General features: G+C 41.8%; 1 protein-coding gene across 7 annotated transcripts in view; it reads right to left on the bottom strand.

Moving 5' to 3' along the window:
• Positions 1-2,232: 2,232 nt before the first annotated feature.
• Positions 2,233-24,401, bottom strand: part of LOC137240148 (uncharacterized) — a 1,574,936-nt gene continuing 1,552,767 nt past the window's right edge. For 5 of the 7 annotated variants that reach the window (XM_067766087.1, XM_067766084.1, XM_067766086.1 and 2 more), the window contains one exon: positions 2,233-2,669. Coding sequence is in view for 1 of the 7 variants with exons in the window: in XM_067766089.1 (XP_067622190.1) it covers positions 2,625-2,669 (45 nt within the window). In the remaining 6 variants the exon portion in view is untranslated. The remainder of the gene's footprint in view (positions 2,670-24,401) is intronic. The other 2 variants (XM_067766090.1, XM_067766088.1) reach the window with 1 other exon arrangement.

The following is a 24,401-nucleotide window of genomic DNA, read 5'->3' as shown; positions in this document are numbered from 1 at the left end:
ATGTAATGAAATATGCATAGCTCTACTGTTTTTTAAGGCTATCTGATGTTCTCCTTTGAACGCATTTCCGGGTCATGCACGATAGAAGCCAATCTCTTTGTCGTATCTTGTTGCCTAAGCCCCAAAAGTGTTCATTTGCACCAACCGATCTTGCTCACTAAGCATTTCACAACACTTATTTCCACAATTTTTACCTACGCAGGGATTTGGTTTAACTTCATACAGCTTTCGTTTTTTACCCCGAAGTCTTTTAGGAAGTTTTCGTTTCTTCTTATACCCTCTTATTCCAACACATATCTCGTTTTCTAATTCCCCAGAATATGTCTTTTCTGACTCAGTATCGCTATATGGCACCAGTGAGTTATCCTTGATCGTTCATTCGTTTTAAAACACAGTTTTGTTATTTTATTTTAAAGATAATATAAAATAATTAATCACCTTATTTTGTAAAAGCTTCATATTAAAATAATAAAAAAAATTTATTGGATTTCACGAACTTAAGCAGAAATGATTTGTATCAAACTAAAATATATATTTTCGTTTTCAGCCATATTTTTTTCTTTTTGCAAAATGGTTGCTTAAATCATGCATATACAGTATAATTGCAACAAGTGCTTTTGCGAACAATATAAATATACACGATAAAAGTGAAAATAAACATTACTCGTAGGATACCATAGAGAAGCACTTTTGAGGTAAGTAGCAATTTGCGGTCACAAAAAAAGTAAACAAACCTCAAAATTCACTTACACTAAAATTTCTTTTTGATTTAGATTGATAACGGTACTATTCTCTATTATAAAAATTTGTGAGATGATTCAAATCATGCAAAACTATCGGTTTTCAGCAAAAAACTAATATCTGTATTTTTGTTGGTTACACTTAAATTGCGGGAAGGGCCCGATATATAGAAGTATGATTCGAGCCCACGCCTTTAGTAATGATAAACTATGTACGGTAATATTTGTTGCACAGGTTTTTATGTTTTGTATTATTTAGTGAGCTACTTTACATATTATTTTGTAGGTGCACAATGTTATATGTATAGAGATGATTGCTTTTGTGTAATGGAAAAATGTATGTACCTTTCACATATGGTTATAGATATCCATACACACATTATATACAAATGTTTGTATAATGAAAGTATAAGTGGCAAAACGCTGACTCGTGCTTTCATTTTATTTTTGAAAAGGTTCTTGAAACGTGTTCCAAGTACGACATTGAAATCAAAACGCCGCGTTTACGCAATCGTCAAAAAAACTGCTCCAAAATTTGGCCTTAAGAAATTGAGAATTACAAAAGAATCGCATTCTATAACACTTCAACTCCAAAGTCGCTTCTCAATCAAGAATTTGGTGAAGGGGAATGCACAGAACACTGCAACTTTTATGAAGAATTACTGGATTGTTCGGAAAGTTATATCGTCTCTTAAGTCAAAATGTGAAAGTGAGGAATTTGCGATCAAAGTCTGTATAATGCACTGGGTGCGTTGTTGCTAAATTTTCGTAAAATCAAGATCTCCAGGACCCTGTAATCTAGGCTTTTTTTAGGCTCCAATAAATTATGGAAACGTTTTGGCGAAATCGGTATTTATGCTAAAAACAATTTTAATGATGAATCCCTGGACATCAATAATTTAAACCAAAAGTATGACGATTTGTCGGTAGGTAATATAAATATATGTTATGGCTGTTACAATGGAAAAATTAGTTAAGCAGCGTAAAATTCCAATTTTGAGAGTATTGAGAAAGCGACTCAATGGTCTAGCTTCTTTGAATTTCCATAACCGGATTGATTTGACTGAAGACGAAATCCTAAGAGAATTTTTCGAAAAGCCTCGGGGGATCCGGCCATCATTATGCTCCTGTTTAAGAGTAACTACAACGTCCTCTTTCTTTCAACATATGTAAAATCCTCGATATCGATATCCAAGAAATGGGCGTTGGTTTCCAAGTTATCGTGTCAACGAACGGACGGACGGACATGGCTCAACAAAAATTGTTTCGATACAGATAATTTGTATATAAGTTATGGATACAGCTACATATACATAAATTGAAAATGAGTCAAAAATAATAATTCAGTTTTAGCCGTGACAGTAATTTTTCCATTTTTCGTTGTATTTAAACCTACAAAAAAAAAAAAACAACAAGCACACTGTCATACACAATAAATAACCTCTTTTGCATGGTATACCCAAATCCAAGAAAAATGCAGTTTGATTTAACAAAAAACTAGTTTGAGTTCAATATACGCAGTCATGTATTCAATTTCACATTAATGCATACAAGTGTTTATTTCAAGTGCTGATTATTTTTAAAATTGTATTCTAGAAACGCGGTTCAACTGTACTCTTGCTCAATTATATGGAAAGAATTACTCAGTTCTGAAACATAGTTTGTGTTATGTGGTATCCTTTTTATGTTAGGATCAATAGGCTCTGATGATATATCTGATTCCCATAATTTATCTGTATTTGTTGGTTGCTGGGCTGATAGAGCCGGTGGGCTCTCCGTTGCATTCTGTGATGACGAAAAGGGGTGGTAGAAAGGAATTTGATGGACGACTGCAATTCCATAGACTCAGCTTTAGTTACCAACGGCTGATGAATTTTTACATCTTTAATTTTTCCAGGAAGTAAAATCCGATTGTCCTGATGGGCATGTCTGAAATGTAATTTAATAATTAGTTGTATAATTAGTTGTATAATACTCAGAGTATTTCAAAATAATAAAATGTCTCCTATTAATGGTATACCTCAATATTCTGATTATTTGGTGGAAAAGATGAGGCTTGGCCCAAGATAGGCTCGAAAAACTTTAATTTATGGGTTGCTTCCGGCGTTTGAATATTCCCCTTTTCCTAAACTCAGACATTTTGAATTAATGCTATTTTTGATGAACGCGATGATCTTGTAATGAAAGAGGGGGAGCCTAGGTTCCTCTTTTATTACCTCTTGGGAGATAAAACTAAAAAAATCTGATAAAACTCGACATGTGCCTCGTTTTGCCGGTTATACTATATTCATGGTTCATTTCTGCCATGAAGAGCTTCTTGGCGAAAATTGATTTGCCCTGCAACTGAAATTCAAATTGGAGGATAAGCTCGGCCTTAATCTCCTCGGAGGTAAATCGCGCCATTTATTTATAAACTTTGATATTGAATTACACATTATTCATACACAATTTATTTATTTTTTATTTATTTATTTGTTATTTAATAGTCTACAAATTGAGCAATTTAAACAGACTAAATAGCAAATAGCAGTACATTTACAAATAGTATGTCTTGTACAAAACGAATGTGCAGTGTAAAACATTAAGTAAACGATCTTAAGAGTTATAGTTACATATTTGATATTAAGAGGTGACATGTATAATACGTATGCCCAGTAAGGGGCAGACGAAGGTGCTCAGAAGGGAGCTGACGCGAATTGCTCAGAAAGGAGTTGATTGCCCAGTAGGGGTCTAACGAAAGGTGCTCAGAAAGGAGCTGACGCGAACCGCTCAGAAAGAGCTGCTATATTATACATATATACATAAAATGGAGTAACAATAAGTGATAGTTAGTTATTTGAAATTTGTGTACATATATACTAATTTAATTCAAATAAAATATACCTCTTTATTTTGAAAAACGAGTCCGACGTATCAAAATTACTGTAATGCTTGTTAAAATCCAGGAACAAACAACGAAGAGCTTCGTGTATTTCGAAATTTGACCTACATGGGCTCAAAAAAAGCGGATGGAAATGCCTTGATAGCCTCATGGGAACATTAAATTTGATCTCGCTAAGTAAAAACGGGCTATTCACCGTTCCACTCAATAATTTCACCATATACAACACACCAAGCATTTCCCTGCGACTCTCGAGAGAAGGGAGGTTTATAAGCTTTAATCGACTGTTGTAAGAGGGAAGATTTTTTGTTGGATCCCACGCCAAATGACTCAAAGCAAAAGTGTTTTTGAACCGATTCAAGCTTGTCACGATAGATATTAATATTTGTTTTTAATAAAAAATTATTTAAAGTATAATAAAACAAGCGCTCGAATTTGCAAATTTGAATTTGTAAATAACTAACGAATGTTAGTTCGATTTACTTTCGCGAGATTTAGGTCCAGCTTCTCTTTACATCGTGCTTCTTCTAATTTCTCCTACAAATCGGTAAAATGGGACCTTCATGGTATATTACTCCGAACAGCAGATTGTTGAGTTTATTTTATTAACAAGTGTAAAACATCTCTGTCGACATTCTCTAATACATTTCTTAGCAACATGACTACACATATTTTTGTAACACTTCTAGGTACATACATATAATATCTCATTACTATTTCATGTATATAAATAAATACTCTCTTTTGATCTTATTATTATTCCATCAAAAGACTGCGTGTTATACAGATAGATAAATTTTCACTGAGAAGCTTTTCATCGCAGAAATACACTCGGAGTGTTTTCCAAATTTTTACCGATGGCAGACCCCTTTTTCTAATTGAAAAAAAGTTTTTCTAATTTTCCGATGTTGCTTTGCCAGAGATTTGCACAATGGACTTTTGGTGGGGTAAACGGATCATGCAACCACCACACCACGACCGCTGTGGGTGGAAGAACTGAAAAGAAAAAAGGAAAGCATTGACACTCTTCTGGTGAGTTTTTTCGAAAAATGCAAGGTTGAACGAAAACGGCGTCCTTGTAACCTATATCCAGAGAATACCTCAGCTATGAAGGGAACACTTCTCTGCTCTGCTAAATGAAGACAGAGATAAACCACGCATGGATGATCCCGCAATCAATGACGATGCAGATTAAAAAACAATAAGGCCGCGGGCTCTAATGGGTTGCCTGCGCAGCAAGGAATTGGAAAGGCGCATGCAACCATGTAGCTTTATGGATCTTTAAATGTTTAAACTTTGAGCTGGATATGACAATATTTCGAGAAATAGCGATTTCAATCGTCGTCACTCCATTTATTATTATATAAAATTGCTGCATTAATGTATTTTCATGAACAGTATACATTTTCAATCGCGAAATACATAGAAACAATTGGAAGAGACTACAAATTTCGAATTCGTATGTAGGTTCTATTTGTGCATTTTTCATTCACAAAGTCTATATGTGATTCTTGTCCAAGACAATTTTATTTTAAAAAGAAAAGTTGGTTATAAATTATATCACATCTTCAACCGTTTTTGAATTCGATGCAAAGGTTTTCAAAGGATTCGAGGGGCCTTAGAAGGCATCGCCACTCGCCTTTTCAAGATAGCCAAATACAGTTCTTAAGTGAACCTTAAGACGTTGATCAAATAAAATTGTAGCAGTGTAGACTTATAAATTACGGAAATATCTCGTTAAGTATTGAGTTATCACAGAATTATATTTCATTTTGATATAATATTTATTAGTCGCGATCAGAAGAAGTATTATGTTGAATTTCATTACATTTCTTTAAATGACAGTTATTACAAGAAATGTGTGATGACGACCAAACGGACAAATAGGCTGACGAATTGACGGAGGAATCCTCGTTATTTTTTCTGTTGAAACTACCGATTTTGCCGGTTGACTTAAGTAGGATATAAAACAAATCGTTAGGCGCTACCACAGATTAGGTCAATAGTGGCTACCGAAAAAATCGAGAAGTCAAGTAGTTGATTAATGTCATTTTACTACTTGAGGGCTTTATTGTAAGAGCAAAATTGTAGTATATATAGTACATACTGAACATTTTATTGGAGTTTTATTCATCTATATCTATTTATATTATAAAATGAAGTACCCAGAAGTAACCGAGCAATGAACATAGTGTTTGTGCAAAAAAAAATTGTTTAAAATCCTACAGAAACACACGCACCAATAATGCTGCTTTGATTTTCTTGCTGTGTTTTCCCTTATCAATGCACACACATTCGAACACAAAACAGAATTGGTTTGATGGACCCTAAATTATCCCCACATAGTGCAGAAAAAGTGATTTCTGAAATAGTACAGAAAAAGTGACGAAGTGACTATCAAGAAATGATTCGGGAAGGGTCCCCAAATTTTTTTTTTTTTTATTTATTTATTTATTTAAGTCGACACAAACACAAAGCGGTCGACTAATTATTGTAATGAAACAGATGTATATGTAAATACAGAGCCATCCTTAAAATTAAAAAGTTTAAAAGAGGCACATAGAAAATTAATATGTTATAAAACTTTGACAACGCATTGCATAATTTTTTATTTAAGTGTGCCTAGTGAGGGGCCATCGTGAGGAGCTCATAAGGGAGCTTACGCGAGATTCTCGGAAAGGAGCTCGGTGCCCATAAGGGGGCTGGCGCGACGTGCTCATAAAGGAGCCGGAATTCCCAGTAGGGGGAACATGCAAAAGAAAAATAAAATTAAAATATCAGGCTAAACCTAAGAGTATGGCAGTATGTAAAGCGGAAAACGAACATTCAAGGCTAATACAGTTGTACAAATCATTGTAACGTGAGCACCAACGAAGCAGGGGACTTTTTCTAGCAAAATTTTGCCGGAATAGAGGTAAATGAAAAGGCGCAAATTGTCTAGAGGCCCTAGCAGGAACAGCAAAATTTGGTTGACTGACTAGGTCAGGAGAGTCAATCACGCTGATGATGAGCTTATAAATGAACATAACGCCGAGTAAAGCTCTACGATTTTCTATAGATGGCAAATTAATTAAAAGAAGCCTATTTCTGTATGGTGGAAGACGCGTACTTGAATCCCAGTTGAGACCTCGTTATGCAAAAATTAAAAACTGTCTCTGGACCGACTCAATCCGATTTATATGGCTTTGATAGGTTTGAGACCAAACACATGAACAATACTAGGGAATGGGACGTACCAGCGAGATATAAAGGGCTTTGGGGAAATAAGGGTCATCCAACTCTTTACCCCAACGTTTGATAAATCCTAGTACACCAGTTGCTTTTTTAATAGTGGTAGAGATATGTGTGTTAAACCTTAGATGCCCAAATAATGCAGAGGATCACGAAATGACTCCGTCGGGATCCCGACGACCACCTTGTAATGATCCCTGAAGGGTCCCCAAATGATCCCAAAAAAAGTCACGAAATGACATTGACGGGATCCCGGACGGTTTCCGAAAACCATGCAGAAATGATGCCAGAAGGGTCCCCAACTAATTCCGGAATGACCCTGAGGGGATCCCGAAAATCATCCAGAAATGATGCCAGAAGGGTCCCCAAATGATTCCGAAACGACCCTGACGGGATCCCGAAAGCTATCCAGAAATGATTCCGGAATGATCCCAACCATTATGTAGCTCGCTGAGAACATCAGGAATCCTTTACCTGGGAACAACTATAAGTTTCTTCTTGCATTGACCATCCTCACTCTCCCATGTTCGATACAGGCAACCGGATATAAATTGTAAATTATTCCACTGGACCCAATATGACTTCGCAATAGAACTCTCTACCGACATCTCTTTATTTGGTCTTTCGTTTCGTTGGAACCATCGTGACAGATCTTTATCTTCTAGCTGACGCTTCCTTAGTTGTTCCATGTCCCATTCATCCGAAAACGTTATAGTCATAAGCCGGACATTTATGATGTCTTCCTTAGCCTCAGCTTTCGAACAGTGTTTGCATTCCAAATTACATGGCCTTCGTGACATTGCAGCGGCATTCCCATGGGTACTACCTTTTCAATGGAAAAGTCATAGCTTTGTCTTAGTTTGTTTTGTTGATTTTCCGACAGGGTGGATAAATGATGTATATTGGAACGATTTTTCGTCATCCCTTGTCAAATTTGATTTCGAGACAAATCGATTTCGGCGTTGTGCCATCATCAGTGTCAATTTTCGTTCTGATCTGTTGTTGTCGTTTGTTCTGTATCAAAATTGTTGCTTGAAAATACCTGCTCATGTACATACGAACTATAAATACAGGACAAACGACAAAAACAGATCAGAATGAAAATCGACACTGATTATGGCACAACGATGAAACCGGTTTGTCTCGAAACCAAATCTGACGAGGGATGATGGAAAACCGTTCCAATATACATCATAGCTTTGTAGTCGCTCGATCCACCGTGCCAATTGACCTTCTAGGTTACGGAACTGCAGGATCAATTTCAACTCTGCTTGATCTGTCCTGACGCGGAATCGCTGCCCTTAGAGGTACTTGTGGAGATGTTTAATGCACTCTACCAATGCCAACAGCTCTCTCCGTGGTACGCAATAGTTCCTCTCTGGTTTTCCAATTGATCGGCCAGTTGTGATTAAATGCCTCCTATAGCATATCCACTCGCATCTGTATCTAGAATAAACGTTGGGTAGGAGTACCGTTTCAGTAAATGTTGGCTTTGGGTTTGCGTATGTATCTCGCTTCGTTTCCACGTCCCATATGCCCTTTATAAAGCTCTGGATCTTTACGCTCTCGGTGTATTCCACGGGTACGTCCGCATTTGCTAGATGGGCCAGTCTTTCGACATCGGACGCAAACTCATTCAAATTCTCATTCGCTTTTTAGTAGCGGTTTTGTAACTCAATTTGGTATATCTGTTTCCTATGATCGCTTCCGTAACGTGACAGCGGCCGTCAATGCTTCACAACTGTTCCGTTCTTACTCTGGAACAATCTGTAAAATTTCAGCTGCAGGCCCTTTCAATGCCTCGAACAGTGCAACTTTTTCTTCAGCATTCCAGCGGTTCACTGTTGACGTCTTATCAAATTTAAGCTCAAATACCTGGAAAGGAACAGAGCCGTCAAAATATGGAGTTTTTACCTTCGGATTGCTCGCTGGAACAACTGGTCAATTTAGTTGTAACTGCTACATACGACCTTTTAAATCATCGACTTTTGCCCGAAATTGAGCGATTTTTGCATCCTTCGCTTCCAACTGCGAAGACATTTGTGCCACCTGCAAAGATAAGCGCTCCTCCGGTGCTTGCAATTTGGATATTATACCTGTCTCCTGCGATTCCAGTTTGGATGCAATATATATCTCCTGTTCTTCCAGTTGATATGTTATACGTGTCTCCTGCGATTCCAGTTGGGATGCTATACGTGTCTCCTGCGATTCCATCTGTGATGACATATACGTTTTCTGTTCTTCCAGTTGAGATGACATTTGCCACGACATTTGTTTCAGCACTACTAGTATCGCATTAGTGTCAACACTTGTCAATGGATTCGGATTCTTTATCTTCTCCTCCATTTTAGTGGCTGACTCTTCCACATCAGGATGAAAACTGTGTTCATCAACGTCGATTCCTTGCTATGGTTTTGCTTAGTCGTATTTGTAGCTCGGATTTATTGCCAGTGGTATTTAAGCCACGGGCTTCCAACTCCTTTTTTAGTTGCTGAATTTTTAATTCACTCAACTTGGCCATGTCGAAATCTTCGGAATTTATTCAAAAATTCCTCTTCAGACACCAATTGTAACGAATTCTTGGGGATTCCGATTATTTTGCACCTTTTGCTGACGTTCAAATCGCTGAACTGGAGGTACTTTGGGGGTACTCCACAATTATACTTCACAACTAATAGCGTGTTTAGGTCAGGTTAGGTTAGAGTGGCCACCGGTGCGAGCACCAGTGCACTTAGGGCCAAAAATGGTCCCATTGTGATACCACGTGGATCTCTCCCCTTCTCTAACCAACAGGTCGATTCAGCAAATGTCAGGAATTTATTAGGTTCCAACTTAGCCAGATCACAAAGACCGTCAAAGAAGGGAGATCTCATAAATGTCTTCCCCTTGTGCAAAAGCGCGGGACAATCGCACAGAAAATGTTTGACTGTTTCTATCTCCTCTTCGTCTTTGCAGCTCCTGCAGTAATCATTATAGGGAAAACCCAGCCGTTGTGCGTGCCTCCCGATTGATATGTGGCCGGTTATAAGTCCAACCACCAGAGGTATAGATAGATTCCACCCTATTTGAGGTGCAAAGACACCGCTACCCACCTCATAATCCAGTTTGCAGCCGTCAGTATATATCTGCAGCCTATCGCCCAGGTCCTGCTTCCCAAGGCAGTCGGTTCTATGTACCGGAGCGACTCGGGATTTTTCCCGACCAAGGACTGTCATTTCAGTGTATCCCCATTTAATTTGTTGCGTCCCTCCCACAAATTTTCTTCCTCCCAGCAGCTCCTCGCAGCGGGACTGCTCCATATTCTCTTGCTCCGGGAAGTTATCGAATCCAATCCGGGTCCGTCTCCTGACCCCGGTCCTGAGAAATGGTTTTGCTGCATCTGCCGGAAAAGAATATTTTTAAGACGGTCATACTCTGTTCAGTGTGTCTCGTGTAAGGGATGGATGCATCGGACAGGTTGTTCTGGGCTTGATCCCAAAACCCGACGTCAACGTAACTTTTATAAATCTTTTGTGGCTCCTTGCTGTTCACGCCCAAGGGCGTCCCGTAGTCTACGCCTAAGCGTCCCCCACTACCTGCCAGCAGCCCCGCTGCTCAGCAAGCCACAACAAGTACCCGCTGCTGCTCGCGCTCCGCGGCGCCAACAACTCAAAAAGCTGTTACCACTCATAACTACTATCTTCGGAGTAGAGTCGGTAGCAATGCTGAGCATCAGCCCCTGTCCTCGTCTTCTCCCCCCTCTTTTCCGGCAGCAATCGTGTAGGTCAGGGAAACAGACTCTTAATCCCTACCTCCGTTTGCACCGCTTGCCAGCACAGAATATATATGTTTGCGACATCCGCCCAATACAGCTCCTGCCATGGGTGGTGCCACTTTCCTAGATGTTCTGGTCTCCGCGACGGCAACCCCCCGACGGGTTTCATCGCACCATGCTGCCAGGTCGCAAACCCAAATCATCCGGGTACCCCAATGCTTGCCCAAGGACGCCCAGTCCCAGGGCCACAAGAGCAATTGCGTCCTAGCCTTCCTCAACCCAGGCGCAGTCACCCGTCACTTACCCCCAGAGTGGCGACGTCTCCCCTCATGCACTTCAGAATTCTGCAGTTAAACTGTAATGAACTAACTGGGAAGATTACGGAGATATTCGATTTCATGAAGCGGCACAACATCCGCATTGCTGCGATTCAGGAGACTAAACTCACAGCAAGATCTGCATTGCAGACCTGTTCTGGGTATAATGTCCACAGAAAAGATCGCGAGAGCGGAAATGGAGGCGGACTCGTGTTTATCATACACCACTCTGTGCAATATTATATAATTGATCCTGGCATCGACCGCAGGGACAATGTCTTAGAACGTCAAGGCCTATCTGTCCGGTCAGGCGATGCAAACCTAGAAATCATCAACATCTACATCCCTTCTGCCGCCCGTTGCCCCAGTGGATACCGCCCTAATATCAGCTCCTTACTCACTGGCAACAATCGCATTATCTTAGGCGATTTCAATGCCCATCACGATCTATGGCACTCAAACTTGCGGGAGGACAGTAGGGGTGAAATGTTGGCGGATCAAATAGAAGAAACGACGTTCTGCACAATAAACGGAGACGCCCCCACACTTATGGTAGGAAGCTGTCACAGTTCGCCAGATATCTCAATCGTGATCGCAGAACTCGTAAACTGCGCCAACTGGCAGCCGATGATAACATTGGCATCCGACCACCTAAAAAAAAAAAAATAAATGTAAGGCGCGATAATCTTCGAAGAGATCTAAGGCCGAGCTTCTCTTCCAATTTGCGTCGTGCTCCTCTTGATTTTCCCTACAAATTGGCCGGACGGGACCTACATGTTTTATGCCGACTCCGAACGGCATCTGCAAGGCAGATGAGTTTTCACTGAGATCTTTTAATGGCATAAATACACCCGGAGCGCTTGCCAAACACTGCCGAGGGGTGACCCAGCTTAGAAAAATTTTCTTCTGATTGAAAAACCTTATTTTTTAAATTTTGATGTTGCTTTGCCCGGGGTGTGAACCCAGGGCATACGGTGTGGTAGGCGGAGCACGCTACCATCACACCACGGTGGCCACCGACCACCTGCCGATACTTATTTCGCTCGAGCGTACTGCCGACTTCATTGTCACAGAAAAACGCACTTTCATAAACTTCAAAAAAGGAAAGTGGGCCGAATATAAATATTTTACAGACAGCCTCTTTGTTGCCCTCCCTATCCCGACTGATGCCCGACAAGGGGAGCGTGCCTTCCGCAAGGTCATTGAATCTGCCTCGGCACGTTTCATTCCCGCCGGGAGAATTCCCGAAATTCGGCCCACTTCCCGACGGAGGCCGCAAACTTAGCGAGAGAACGTGACCTTATAAGACAGCTTGATCCAGGCGACCCCCAAATAAGGGATATAAACCAACGCATCAGTTTGCTTGTGGATGAACACAAGCGGGCGAAATGGGAGGAGTACCTAAGAGGTTGTAACCTCTCTACCCGTGTGGGTAAACTTTGGTCCACCGTAAAGTCCCTTTCGAATGCGTCTAAGCACAAACACAAAGTTTCCATCGCCTTTGGCGATAAAGTGCTGTCGGATGCGAAAAAATGCGCGAGCACTTTCTGCCGAGAATATATAATGCATTCTACGGTCGACAAAGATAGATGGAGGGCCAACAGACACGCACATAAACACTAATTCAGCGCGTCACCAATCACCATCACCGCTAAAGAGGTTGAGGACGCCTTTGGTCACGCTAAACCATCCAAAGCAGTGGTCCTAGACGGCCTAGACATGCCGATGCTTAAAAGCCTAGGAAAAGAGGGTTTGAAATATTTGGCGCATGTCTTCAACCTATCTCTTTCCACCTTTGTCATACCCGAACAATGGAAAATGGCCAAGGTGGCCCCGCTACTAAAGCCTGGGAAACCAGCTAACATAGGAGAGTCTTATCGTCCGATATCTCTCCTATCGCAAGTAGCAAAGACGCTTGAAGCCATTTTGCTCCCCTATTTCCAAGCAAATTTGCAACTAGCCTGTCATCAGCATGGCTTCAGAAAACTTCATAGCACTACCACCGCGCTAAATGCCACTAGCACCCAGATAAATTGCGGTTTAAATCAAAACCCCCACCATAGAAGAGTACTCGTAGCGCTAGACCTATCAAAAGCTCTCGATACGGTCAACCATGGCTCGTTACTGCAAGACCTGGAAGGGTCTACCCTTCCCCCATGTCTTAAAAGGTGGACCGCAAATTATCTGGGTGGTCGGCAGGCATCGGTGCAATTTAGAAACGAAACATCAAAATCAAGAAGAATTAAACAGGGGGTGCCACAGGGTGGTGTCCTGTCCCCACTTTTGTTTAATTTCTGCATATCTAAACTACCTTCACCACCGGAAGGAGTCACAATCGTTTCCTACGCCGATGACTGCACAATAATGGCCACAGGCCCAGGCCCACAGATCGATGAGCTATGCAATAGAATAAACGGCTACCTCCCTGATCTCGCCAGTTTTTCGCCTCGCGAAACCTGGCATTAATACCGACTAAATCTTCCGCGACCTTATTTAAAACATGGACGTCCCAAATGTCGACCATTTTAAACATCCACGTCGATGGCACTATGCTACCGACTGTCCTACACCCCAAAATCTTGGGTGTAACGTTTGATCAGGATCTACGTTTTGGTGAGCACGCAGCCGCAATTGTTCCGAGAATTCAGCGCCGTAATCCTCAAATCCCTCGCTGGCAGTACTTGGGGGAAAGATAAAGAAACGCTCATGACTACATACAAAGCAATTAGCCAGCCGATTACGTGCTACGCGTCATCCATATGGTCGCCAAGCCTAAAAATTACCCACTGGAAGAAGCTACAGGCCTGCCAAAATACTGCCCTCAGAATCGCCATGGGCTGTCTTCTTATGTTCCCAGAACACCATCTGCATAATGAGGCGAGAATACTCCCCATCAGGGAGAGAAATGAGATGCTGACCAAACAGTTCCTGTTGAATACCCAGAAACCTGAGTATGCCAACAAACATCTGATTGATGAACCAGCTCCGCCTAGGGCTTAAGGAGTCATCTCCGTAAGCATTTTAAGGAAATACGGCACCTGAGAACCCAGCCGTATGAAGCGAAAAAACACAAGCAGGTCCTTGGTGAACTCCACAAACAGGCGTCAGACCGTTATGCCGGGAATTGCCCGGTGAATCCAGTATTCAAAGAAAAGTATCCAAAACTCGCGGAAGAGGAACGCATACTCCCCAGGGAAACGCGTGTCACTCTTGCTTAACTTCGTTCTGGATACTGTAACAGATTAAACTCTTACCTATCCAAAATCAACCCCGACATACAAAATGTATGCCCCGCCTGCAATGTGTCACCACATGACACCAACCATCCCTTTAATTGTAATGTGGAACCAACGCCTCTAACACCCCTTTCCTTATGGTCCACCCCTGTTGAAACAGCAAGTTTCCTTGTACTCCCGTTAGAGGATATTGATGACAACTTGTGATCGGTCGCGGCTGTTAGGTGGGGCGAAGCACTGCTACAACAACAACAACAACATCGTCCAGGGCCGGCGGCTCCTTCAACCTATTATCCCTATCCGTGATAATAACCTCGTACTACATATTTAAAAATACAGTCGGAGCGCAATAGTCCGACGAAGGCGAATCCAGTTATTTAAGGATGGTTGCACGGCCATCCACATTATTTCTCCATCCAGATAACTCTCGCAGCAGCAGAGCAGAAAAGGCCGCACATTGCTTGGCCATTAAATCTATTGGCAACACATAAAAAATAGTGTCCAGCGCCTCCACAGGGGGGGGGGGCGCAGAGCACCCCCACACTGATTATAGCACTTCTTTGTACCTTCTCGAATACCCGTAGGTTTGAGTTAGTATCTAAGCTCGTCCACCAGACCACTGCCCTGTATAAAAGAATTGGTCTAACCACAGCGGTGTAGAGCCACAGGGTAATATCCGGCGATAATCCCCATCGTCGCGCAACAGCACCCCTAGAGCTGTACAGTGCCACCGTTGCTTTTTTTACACGCTCCTGAGCGTTTTCCGTCCAGGATAGTTTCCTATCCAAAATAACTCCTAGGTATTTGGCAGAGTCCCTCAGCGTCAGGGTAGTATACGCCAGCACCGACAGCTGCAACGCAGGTATCTTATATTTCCTGATGAACAGAACCAGTTCAGTTTTGGCTGAATTGACCGATAGACCTTTACTCCTGGTCCAGTTCTCCACCAGTCTCAGGTTTGTTTGCATTATATCGCATAATGTCAGCGAAAACTTCCCGCTAACTAACAGCGCAACGTCATCAGCATATGCGATTACCTTGCCGCAACCGTCATTCTCAAGAAGAACCAAGAGCTCATTAAATGTGTGGCAACCCATAGAAATGGAGAAAGTATCCCACTCTGTGGGATGCTTCTCCGTATGTGTTTGACCACCGTAGAGCCTGCCAGATTAGCATGCACCTTTCTTCGCAACAGTTAATGCTGATTAGTGCCGATTAGTGCATCAGTTATCGCAGAGGGCGTAACATAGTTGAAAGCTCCCTCAATGTCAAGAAAAGCTATGAGTGTGAAGTCCTTGTACGCCAAGAATTTCTCGATCTGGGAGACAACTGCATGCAATGCCGTCTCCGTGGACTTCCCTTTCATATATGCATGCTGGGATGTCGATAACTTCTCCTCCAAGGACTGTCTTAGTGTAGAGTCCAATAACCTCTCGAGTGTATTCAGCTGGAAAGATGTCAGACAAATCGGTTTGAAGTCTTTAGGGGTCACGTGACACGTCCTTCCAGCTTTGGGTATAAAGGTGACCCTTCAAATCCGTGGAATATGGTTAAGAGCACAAACTTCTTTCAAAATGGTATACAACCACAAAGAACTCAGCTCAATTGTTTGCTGGAGTTGTACCGGAGCCAACCCATCCGGCTCTGGTGCTTTGAAGGGCTTGAACGACGTTAGAGCCCATTTAAGTTTACCCATAGTAATGAACTTCGCCTCATACGGCTCATCAGTGTGAGTCTCTCCAGTTCATTACCTCATCACTAGCGCCCGGAAAGTGAATACTCAGGAGCAGGCAAATGGTGCTCTGCCGAATCTGTCCATGTCCTATCCGATCCTTGCAGGCATCCCGGGACACATTTTGGAGCACCATAGTGCACCTTTCTGAGCCTAAATCCCTCAGACACCGTCTCCATTTCGCTATGAAACTTAAGTCAGGAGGTCATCTTCGACGACCTTAGCAGTTTCTTATAGTCCCCTAGGATAATCTTGTATGCATCCCATTTTTCAGCCTCCCTGGAGGCTTTAGCAAGATTGAATTCTTTCTGAAATGCCTTGCGTAGGTTATATATGTTCCTGTTCCACCATGGTGGTTTGGTCTTACCCCTAGATTTCTTCCTAGGACAGGCCTTATCAAGAGCCTCCCCGCATGCCTTCGTGAACGAGTTAACCATATTATCCAGCTTTTCAGAGTTCTGGGGTATATTAACAGTAAATACTGAGAGCCTATTTTGAATCTCCTCTCTTTAGATAAGCCAGTTGGCGTTTTTAAGGTTCCTATGCCAGACAGCTTTGAGCGCCACCCCGCCGAGGTCGAAGCGGACAAATCTATGATCCGAAAAAGAGTGGTCATCAAGCACAGTCCAATTTTGTATCATAGATTCCCCGCTGCCTTAGATCAGGGTGAAGTCCAGAACCTCCTGTCTGCTCTTAGTAACAAACGTGGTTACCGAACCCCTATTGCAAATCTTAAAGTTATGATAAATAACAAAATCAAAGATACTTTCGTGTATCCACTGCCCCATGCCTCGTGGTGCGCATTGGCATCTCCCGATAGTAGTAGTGGCCCCTCTGCATCCCGAGCTATCTTACAGACTAGCTCCGTCGGAGCTGGCTCCTCATGAGAAAAGTAAAATGACGTCAGTGTAATATCCGTACCACCGACCGTCAACGTCATAGCTGTAGCATCCTCGTCGTTAAACTGGGCGAGAAATAGCATGCTTAAATCAAACTGATTACTGATTCCTCAGCTTGCGCTGTTTTTATACTCTCGGTTTTCTCGTTCACCCATTTCTCCTAAGGTCTAGTCATTTCGCGAAAATGTGTTCTCGAACAACTGTATCTCACGCTTGCTTATCCAGCTATATATCTGTATATTTGTAGTTTATGCTTTTCTTCTAGCCATATGCGTGTGTATGTGTAAGCTAATACTTCTTCTTTTAACTGATGACAACATATGTGTATGTGAGATATTCTTCGTCGCCTTTTATGTACGTAAGTGTTGCTTTCCTTAATGCGTACATGTAAAAAATAATGCTGCTTGCTGTTTTTGTTGTTGTGATTATTTACTAACAGCATAGTGATGCTAATATTCTCCACATTATTATAAATACGAAAGTTTGAATGTCAAGACGTTTGTCTTCGTGACTTAATCACGCAAGAACGGCTGGACAAATTTGGATGAAATTTGGCACACATATATCCAATAGTCTAGAAGGATCTACTAGCTATATGTTTTTGAAAAAATCAAAAAATTGTTATAATTCAATATAAATTTTCTCCTAAATCAACAATTCAGGTCATATCGTGACCCTTCCGGGATCATTTCTGGATGGCTTTCGGAATCCGTCCAGGATCCTGTCGGTGTCACTTCGGGCCTTTTTGGGGACTATTTCGGGATAATTTTGGGACTCTTCCGGGATCATTTCTGTATAGTTTTCGGACCCGTCCGGGATCCCGTCGGGGTTAGTTTGGGACTTTTTCGGGATCAATTGAGGACCCTTCCGGCATCACTTCTGGATGGGTTTCGTTATCCGTCAACATCCCGTCGGGGTAATTTCGGGAATTTTTCTGTACTGTTTCGGGATCATTTGCGTTTTTTCAGAGATAATTTCTGAATGGTTTTCGGGATCCCGTCGGGGTCATTTCGGGGCTTTTTCGGGACTATTTCGGTATCATTTCGGGATCCTTCCGGAATCATTTTTGGGTAGTTTTCGGGATCCGTCTGGCATCCCGTCGGGGTAATTTCGGGACTTTTTTGGACTGTGTCAGGGTCATTTCGGGAGATTTACGGGATCATTTCTGGATGGTTTTCGGGATCCGTCTGCATGCCGACGGGATTTTTCGGGACCTTTATGGTATCATTTTGGGACCCTTCATGGCTACTTTGTGAAAGATTTTCGGGATCCGTCCGGAATCTCGTCGGAGTTATTTCGGGACTTTTTCGGGACTATTCCGAGATCATTTGGGGATCCTTCCGGTATAATTTCTGGATCACTTTCGGGATCATTTGCGGATCCTTCCGGGATAATTTCTGGATGATTTTCGGGATCCCGTTAGTGCAATTTCGGGACCTTTCGGGACTATTTCGGGTTGATCTGGGACCCTTCCCACATCATTTCTGGATGATTTTCTCGATCCGTCCGGGATCCCGTCAGGATCATTTCGGGACTTTTTCGCGATCATTTCTGGATAGTTTTCGGAATCCATCCGGTAGCATATCTGGATGCCGTCAGGTTAATTTCGGGACTATTCCCGGATAATTTGGGGACCCTTCCGGCATCATTTCTGCATAGTTTTCGGGATCCGTCCGGGATCCTGTTAGGGTTATTTCGCAACTTTTTCGGGAGTATTTCAGGATCATTTTGGGACCCTTACGGTATCATTGGATAGTTTTTGGGATAGTTTTCGGGATCCGTCCGGGATCCCGTCAGGGTCATTTCGGGTATTTTTTGAGACTATTTCGGGATCTTTTGACGACCCTTCCGGCATTACTTCTGGATGGTTTTTGAGATCATTCTGGGATCCCATTTGGGGATCGTTCCAGGATCATTTCTGGATGGTTTTCGGGATTCGTCCGGGATCCCGTCAGGGACATTTAAGAAATTTTTTGAGACTATTTCGGGATCACTTGAGGACCCTTCCGCCATCATTTCTCGATGTTTTTCGAGATCATTCCGGGATACCGTCAAGGTCATTTCGGGACTATTTCGGGATCATTTGCGGACCCTTCTGGCATCATTTCTGTATGGTTTTCGAGATCAGTCCGGATTACCATCAGGGTCATTGGGGACTTTTTCGGGATCATTTTTGGATGGTTTTCGTGATGTTTCCGGCATCCCGTCGGGATCATTTCAGGACTATTTTGGTATAATTTTGGGACCCTTCCGGGATCATATAAGGACTCTTCGAAGCCGGTAGTTCAGCACGCATGCCTTTTTAAATTATGAGCTTTTATGGCCATGAATTGGCTGCAAATTATTCGTAATTAAAATTCGGTATGTTTTATCTTAAAGACCTAACACAGCTTTTTTTCTACTTTTGATTTTTTTAAATGAATTTTGTAACGAACTGTTATAACTGTAATGACACTTTCTGTAATATTTTAACCACCGAAAAAGCAACACTATTTTCATCTAACCCATTCTCTTTGGTTTTTGCTAATTGTAGTTTCACTCCTTTCTTCTATGAATAGTAATTCCTTCACCCCTGTCATATCAATTAATTTATTAAACACAAAAAGTGTTTTTTTTTTAATTCGAAAAAAAATATACTATTCACGTAAGCGTGTTAAGGTTATCAGCTCATTTAGTTATTTTTTTTACTCTATTACAAAAATAAAATACATTGACAAAAATAATTTTTAGACAGATAACTTGATAAGCAGGCTAACGTAAATTGCACATATATTTCATTTTCTCCGTACGGACGGGCCGCGGGTAAAGTCTAGTAATATTATAAATGCGAAAATTTGGATGTTTGTATGTCAAGACGTTTGTCTTTGTGACGCAATCACGTTAGAACTGCAGGACGGATTTGGATGAAATTTGGACAAACATAGCCAATAGTCCAGAAGGATCTACTGGCTATATGTTTTCGAAAAGGGTGGAGTCCCCGCGACCTAGGAACAGATATAATTTAATTATTATATTTTTTGGTCTTTGTGACTGAATCACGCCAGAACGGCTACACGAAATTTTGATGAAATTTGGGACACAGATAGACAATAATCTACTGGCGAAATTTATTTCGAAAATGGAAACGAACAATTACTTTTTAAAAATTTTTACACATTATAACTTTACGTATACTGACCTTCACCATTATTACAAACTCAATGGGTTAAATAAATCGAGAGCTTACACAGTGTGCAGTGACAACTTCCGCTCCCCATCTCCCCCTCTGGTGCAAAATTTATAAATTGTTATAACTCAATATGTATCACCTAAGGATTTCAGGTCAATCAGTCTCTCGTCGTTTCTTCTTAAGACGTTTGAGCGCTTGATTGACCTGTACCTAAGGGAAAAGATTCCTTGGGGGTTACTATAGTCTTCACAGCATGCCTACTGTAAGGGCAGCTCGACGGAAATGGCTCTCCATTCGATTGTAAAGCAAATAGAGGGGTCCCAGAACACAAAAAGTTTGCTCTGGGTGCCGTTCTTGACATCGAGGGGGCTTTTAACAATGTCTTACCGGGGACAATCGAAAGAGCTCTTGTGGGTTTATGAGTCAAGGCGGCTCTGGTTGTTTTTATTAGCAAACTTCTATGCAGCAGAATTGTCGCAGATGAGTGGGGAGGGGTCATAACTGAGAGGAAGTTGTGCAGAGACACGCCACAGGGGGGTGTTCTATCTCCTCTGCTCTGGGTTGTGGTAGTCAACGAGCTTCTGGTGGAGCTGGAAGCCAATGTCTGTAGGGTGGTTGCCTATGCAGATGATCTCGCTATCCTAGTCAGAGGCAAATTTCTGGACACCCTGCGCGATGTTCTGCAAGGCTACCTTGATAATGTGGCTAGGTGGGGTGAATCATGTGGATTGGCGGTCAACCCGGAAAAAAAGGATTGGTTCTTTTTACAAGGAGATATAAGATACCCGACTTCAGAACTCCCCCGATTCGAGGGGTACCGTTGGTACTTTCCGAGGGTTAAATATTTGGGGATTGTTCTGTACAAGAAACTGTCCTGGAGACCAAATGTGGAAGATAGGGCCTGGAAGGCCGCGGTTGCCTTTTACTGCTGCAGGGGGGCCATCGGAAAGAGATGGGGACTCTCGCCAGGAGTAGTAAACTAGCTTTATGAGAAGGTGGTCAAACCGATTCTGCTATATAGGGTGCTAGTCTGGTGGAAAGCACTGGACACGGCGAGCATCTCCAAAATGTTTGTGTCAGTGCAACGGACGGCGCGTATCGGTATCAGTGGCGCTCTGTGAACAATACCTACCTTGGAACTGAATGTCATTCTGAACATATATCCAGTAGATATTGCAGGAAAGGCAGCCGCGGCCCGATCGTTGGTCAGGCTTCGTGATATGGGTTATGGGCTTTCTGACTTCGGACACTCTAGCCTTCTTGCCAGTTTCGACTTTACCCTGGACAAGACGGACTATTGTATATCGATAACCGCTCCCTATGCAATCTTAACCCCAGTCATTCCCCCGATGGAGTGGGGAGAGGGATTATCTGGGGCATGGGACCGGTAAACTTGTTCACGGATGGGTCGAGGTTGGACGGAAAGATTGGCGGGGGGGTCTTTTATCCAGAACTAAATGCAAGCTGCAAGTTTAAGTTGGCTGATGGCTGCAGTGTATTCCAAGTGGAAGTTACTGCGATTAAGGATGCGGTAAATGAAATGCTATCCAGTGCTACAACGGTTAGGGAATTTAACATCTACTCTGATAGCCAAGCGGTTACAAAGGCTTTGAGCTCAACTACAGTGCGATCGAGGGTGGTCTGGGAGTGCCTGCCCTCACTTGCGATTGCATCGAATTATTTTACAATTAAGATTATATGGGTCCCTGCCCATAGTGATATTCCGTGTAACTGTCAAGCGGATCTCTTAGCCTAAATCGGTACAACTGAACCGGATGAAGATGTAGGGATTTCGGAATTCCGCTAACTACCTGTGGATTGCTCCTCCATAGCCGGGCCTCGAGTCAGCTCAACAAACGTTGGGCGGACACTATGTCTGGCAGGTTAGCAAGTTCTTTCTGGCCGAAAGTGGACGGCAGGAAGTCTGCTGAAATAATTGGGTTCACAAAGGCTCACCTATCAATGGTCACTGGGGTTTTGACAGGGCACTGTCCCATGGAAAGCCATGCGGTACGTCTCAATATATTGGAGAGTACCACTGATCGTTTTTTCCAAAATTGTTTAGATCTCGATCTGTATGAGCCAGATATCAAAAATTATTGATTTAGGAGAAAATTTACATGGAGTTATTACAATCTATAGATTGTGCACCAGAGGGAGAGAGGGGGAAATGCGGTGAGGAGATGGAGGGTGTCACTGCTCACTTTGCAAGCCCTCGACTTATTTGACCTATTGAGTTTGTAATATTGGTGAAGGTCAGAAAACGTAAAGTTATAATGTCTAAAAATTACTAAAAAGTAATTGTTCGAAGGTTCGTGGAACCCCCTCCCCCCTTTCCATTTTGGAAAAAAATGTCGCCAGTAGACCATTGTCCATCTGTGTACCAAATTTCATCAAAATCCGTGTAGCCGTTCTGGCGTGATCCATTCACAAATTCGAAAAAATACAGTAATTAAATTATAACAGATCCCAGGGGGCGGGGACCGCCCTCCTTTAAAAAAAAAATAGAACTAGTAAATCCTTCTCGACTATTGGCTATATGTGTGCCAAATTTCATCTAACTCCGTCCAGCCGTTCTTCCGTGATTGAGTTACAAAGACAAACGTCTGGACAAACATCCAAACTTTCCCATTTATAATATACTAGCTTTTACCCGCGGCCACTTCCGCGAGGATAAAATGAATTTTATGGGCTATTCACGTTAGCTTGCTTATCAAGTTATCTGATTAAAAATTTGTTTCTGTCTAATGCATTTTATATTTGTAATTGAGTAAAAAAAAAAAGAACTAAATGAGCTGATAACCTGATAGGATCCACAAATGGTCCCGAAATTATCCATAAAAAGGCACGTACTGACCCCAACGCTATCGCGAACGGATCCCTAAAACCATCCAAAAATGCCACGGAATGGTCTCCAAAAGTTCCCGAAATACACCCAAAAAACCCGAAATGAAAACGACACGATTCTAGACTTATCCATAGATCCACACAGAAATGATCCCTGAAGGGTACTAAAATGATCCCGAAATAGTCCCGAAAAAGTTCCGAAAGGATCCTGACGGGCTCGCGGACGGATCTCAAAAACCACCCAGAAAATATCCAGGAAGGGTTCCTAAATTACCCCGACAGTACAGAAATGATTACGGAAGGGTCCCAAAATGATCCCGAAATAGTATCGAGGATCCATTTTGTTGGATCCGCCAAAAATATTCTGGGCGCACTCACTCGGCTGCCACGGCACACTCACCCTTATTCTTCCTTACTTCTTTAAATTAGTAAAAACAGTTTTTAGTTTCTATATTCATCTTTATTTAAACTTTATTTATAAACGTACACTTTAGTTCCTTCTTTACAACTATATGTAACACTTTCCTTTCTAGTCTCTTACACAGCTTTATTTTATACTTTTAGTCTTTTTAACCACTTTATAATTTCTCTACGTTTTTTCTTGTTTCGTGCTTATGCAGCTGCCGGTTCACTTTAAACTGAAAACTGCCGCTAACGCAATTCTGTAGTTAGGCAGCTTTTCTTTACGTTGCTTAGCAACGAAATTAATGACGGCGTCGAAATTAATCATGGCATCGAGCAACGGCAGTTTCAACCAATCAGACACTCTCCAAGTTGCTCAACTCCAACAATTTTAGTGATGCCAAGTGCATCTGCACTTTTCTAAAGAAGGTTGCGAGCTGCAATTTATTTTAATGCAATTTACTATGGCACTACATCATCCCCCTTTAGAAAAGAAGAATTTGGTAAGATTAAAGTAATTAATCTTGCCACATTCTTCTTTAGGCTTTAATATGTTGTTGTAATATTATGAATGAATGAGTATGCTAGCATTAGGGTGTTCTAACCCGGGACTCACTCATTCACCAACGTGCAACTTTTAAAAAGAGAATTAAAAATGAAATTTTTAAATAAAATGAAATATATAGAAAGTATTAAAATATTTAATTTACATAACTATTTTATTATTGTGAGTAAATGTATAGTTATTTGTTACTTTCAAAAAATTGTTTTCTTTAGCCTTCTTTGGCGGACTCTTAAAATATATTTATATGTAAAGATTATGTAATAACTGACTTATCTTGTTTGGTTGATTTTCCGACAGGGTGGATAAATGATGTATATTGGAACGATTTTCCGTCATCCCTTGTCAAATTTGGTTTTGAGACAAACCGGTTTCGGCGTTGTGCCATCATCAGTGTCGATTTTCGTTCTGATCTGTTGTTGTCATTTGTCCTGTATTTATAGTTCGTAGGTATATGAGCAGGTATTGTCAAATTGATGCTTGTGTATATTTAGTTATGTGTAATCGATTTGTGTGGCTGACTGGGGTAGGTAGAAATCTGTGATTATAGTCGTTTGACCTTCTTTGTCGGTTTTTTGTTTTGGTGTGTTAATTGTTTTGTGTTTATTTGTTGTTGTGCGTTTGTCTGTTG

Source organism: Eurosta solidaginis, chromosome 2 (genome assembly GCF_040869045.1).
Source record: "Eurosta solidaginis isolate ZX-2024a chromosome 2, ASM4086904v1, whole genome shotgun sequence".
Taxonomy (NCBI): Eukaryota; Metazoa; Arthropoda; class Insecta; order Diptera; family Tephritidae; genus Eurosta; species Eurosta solidaginis.
Note: the sequence above shows the minus strand (reverse complement) of the source record. Positions and strands in the feature narration are given on the sequence as shown.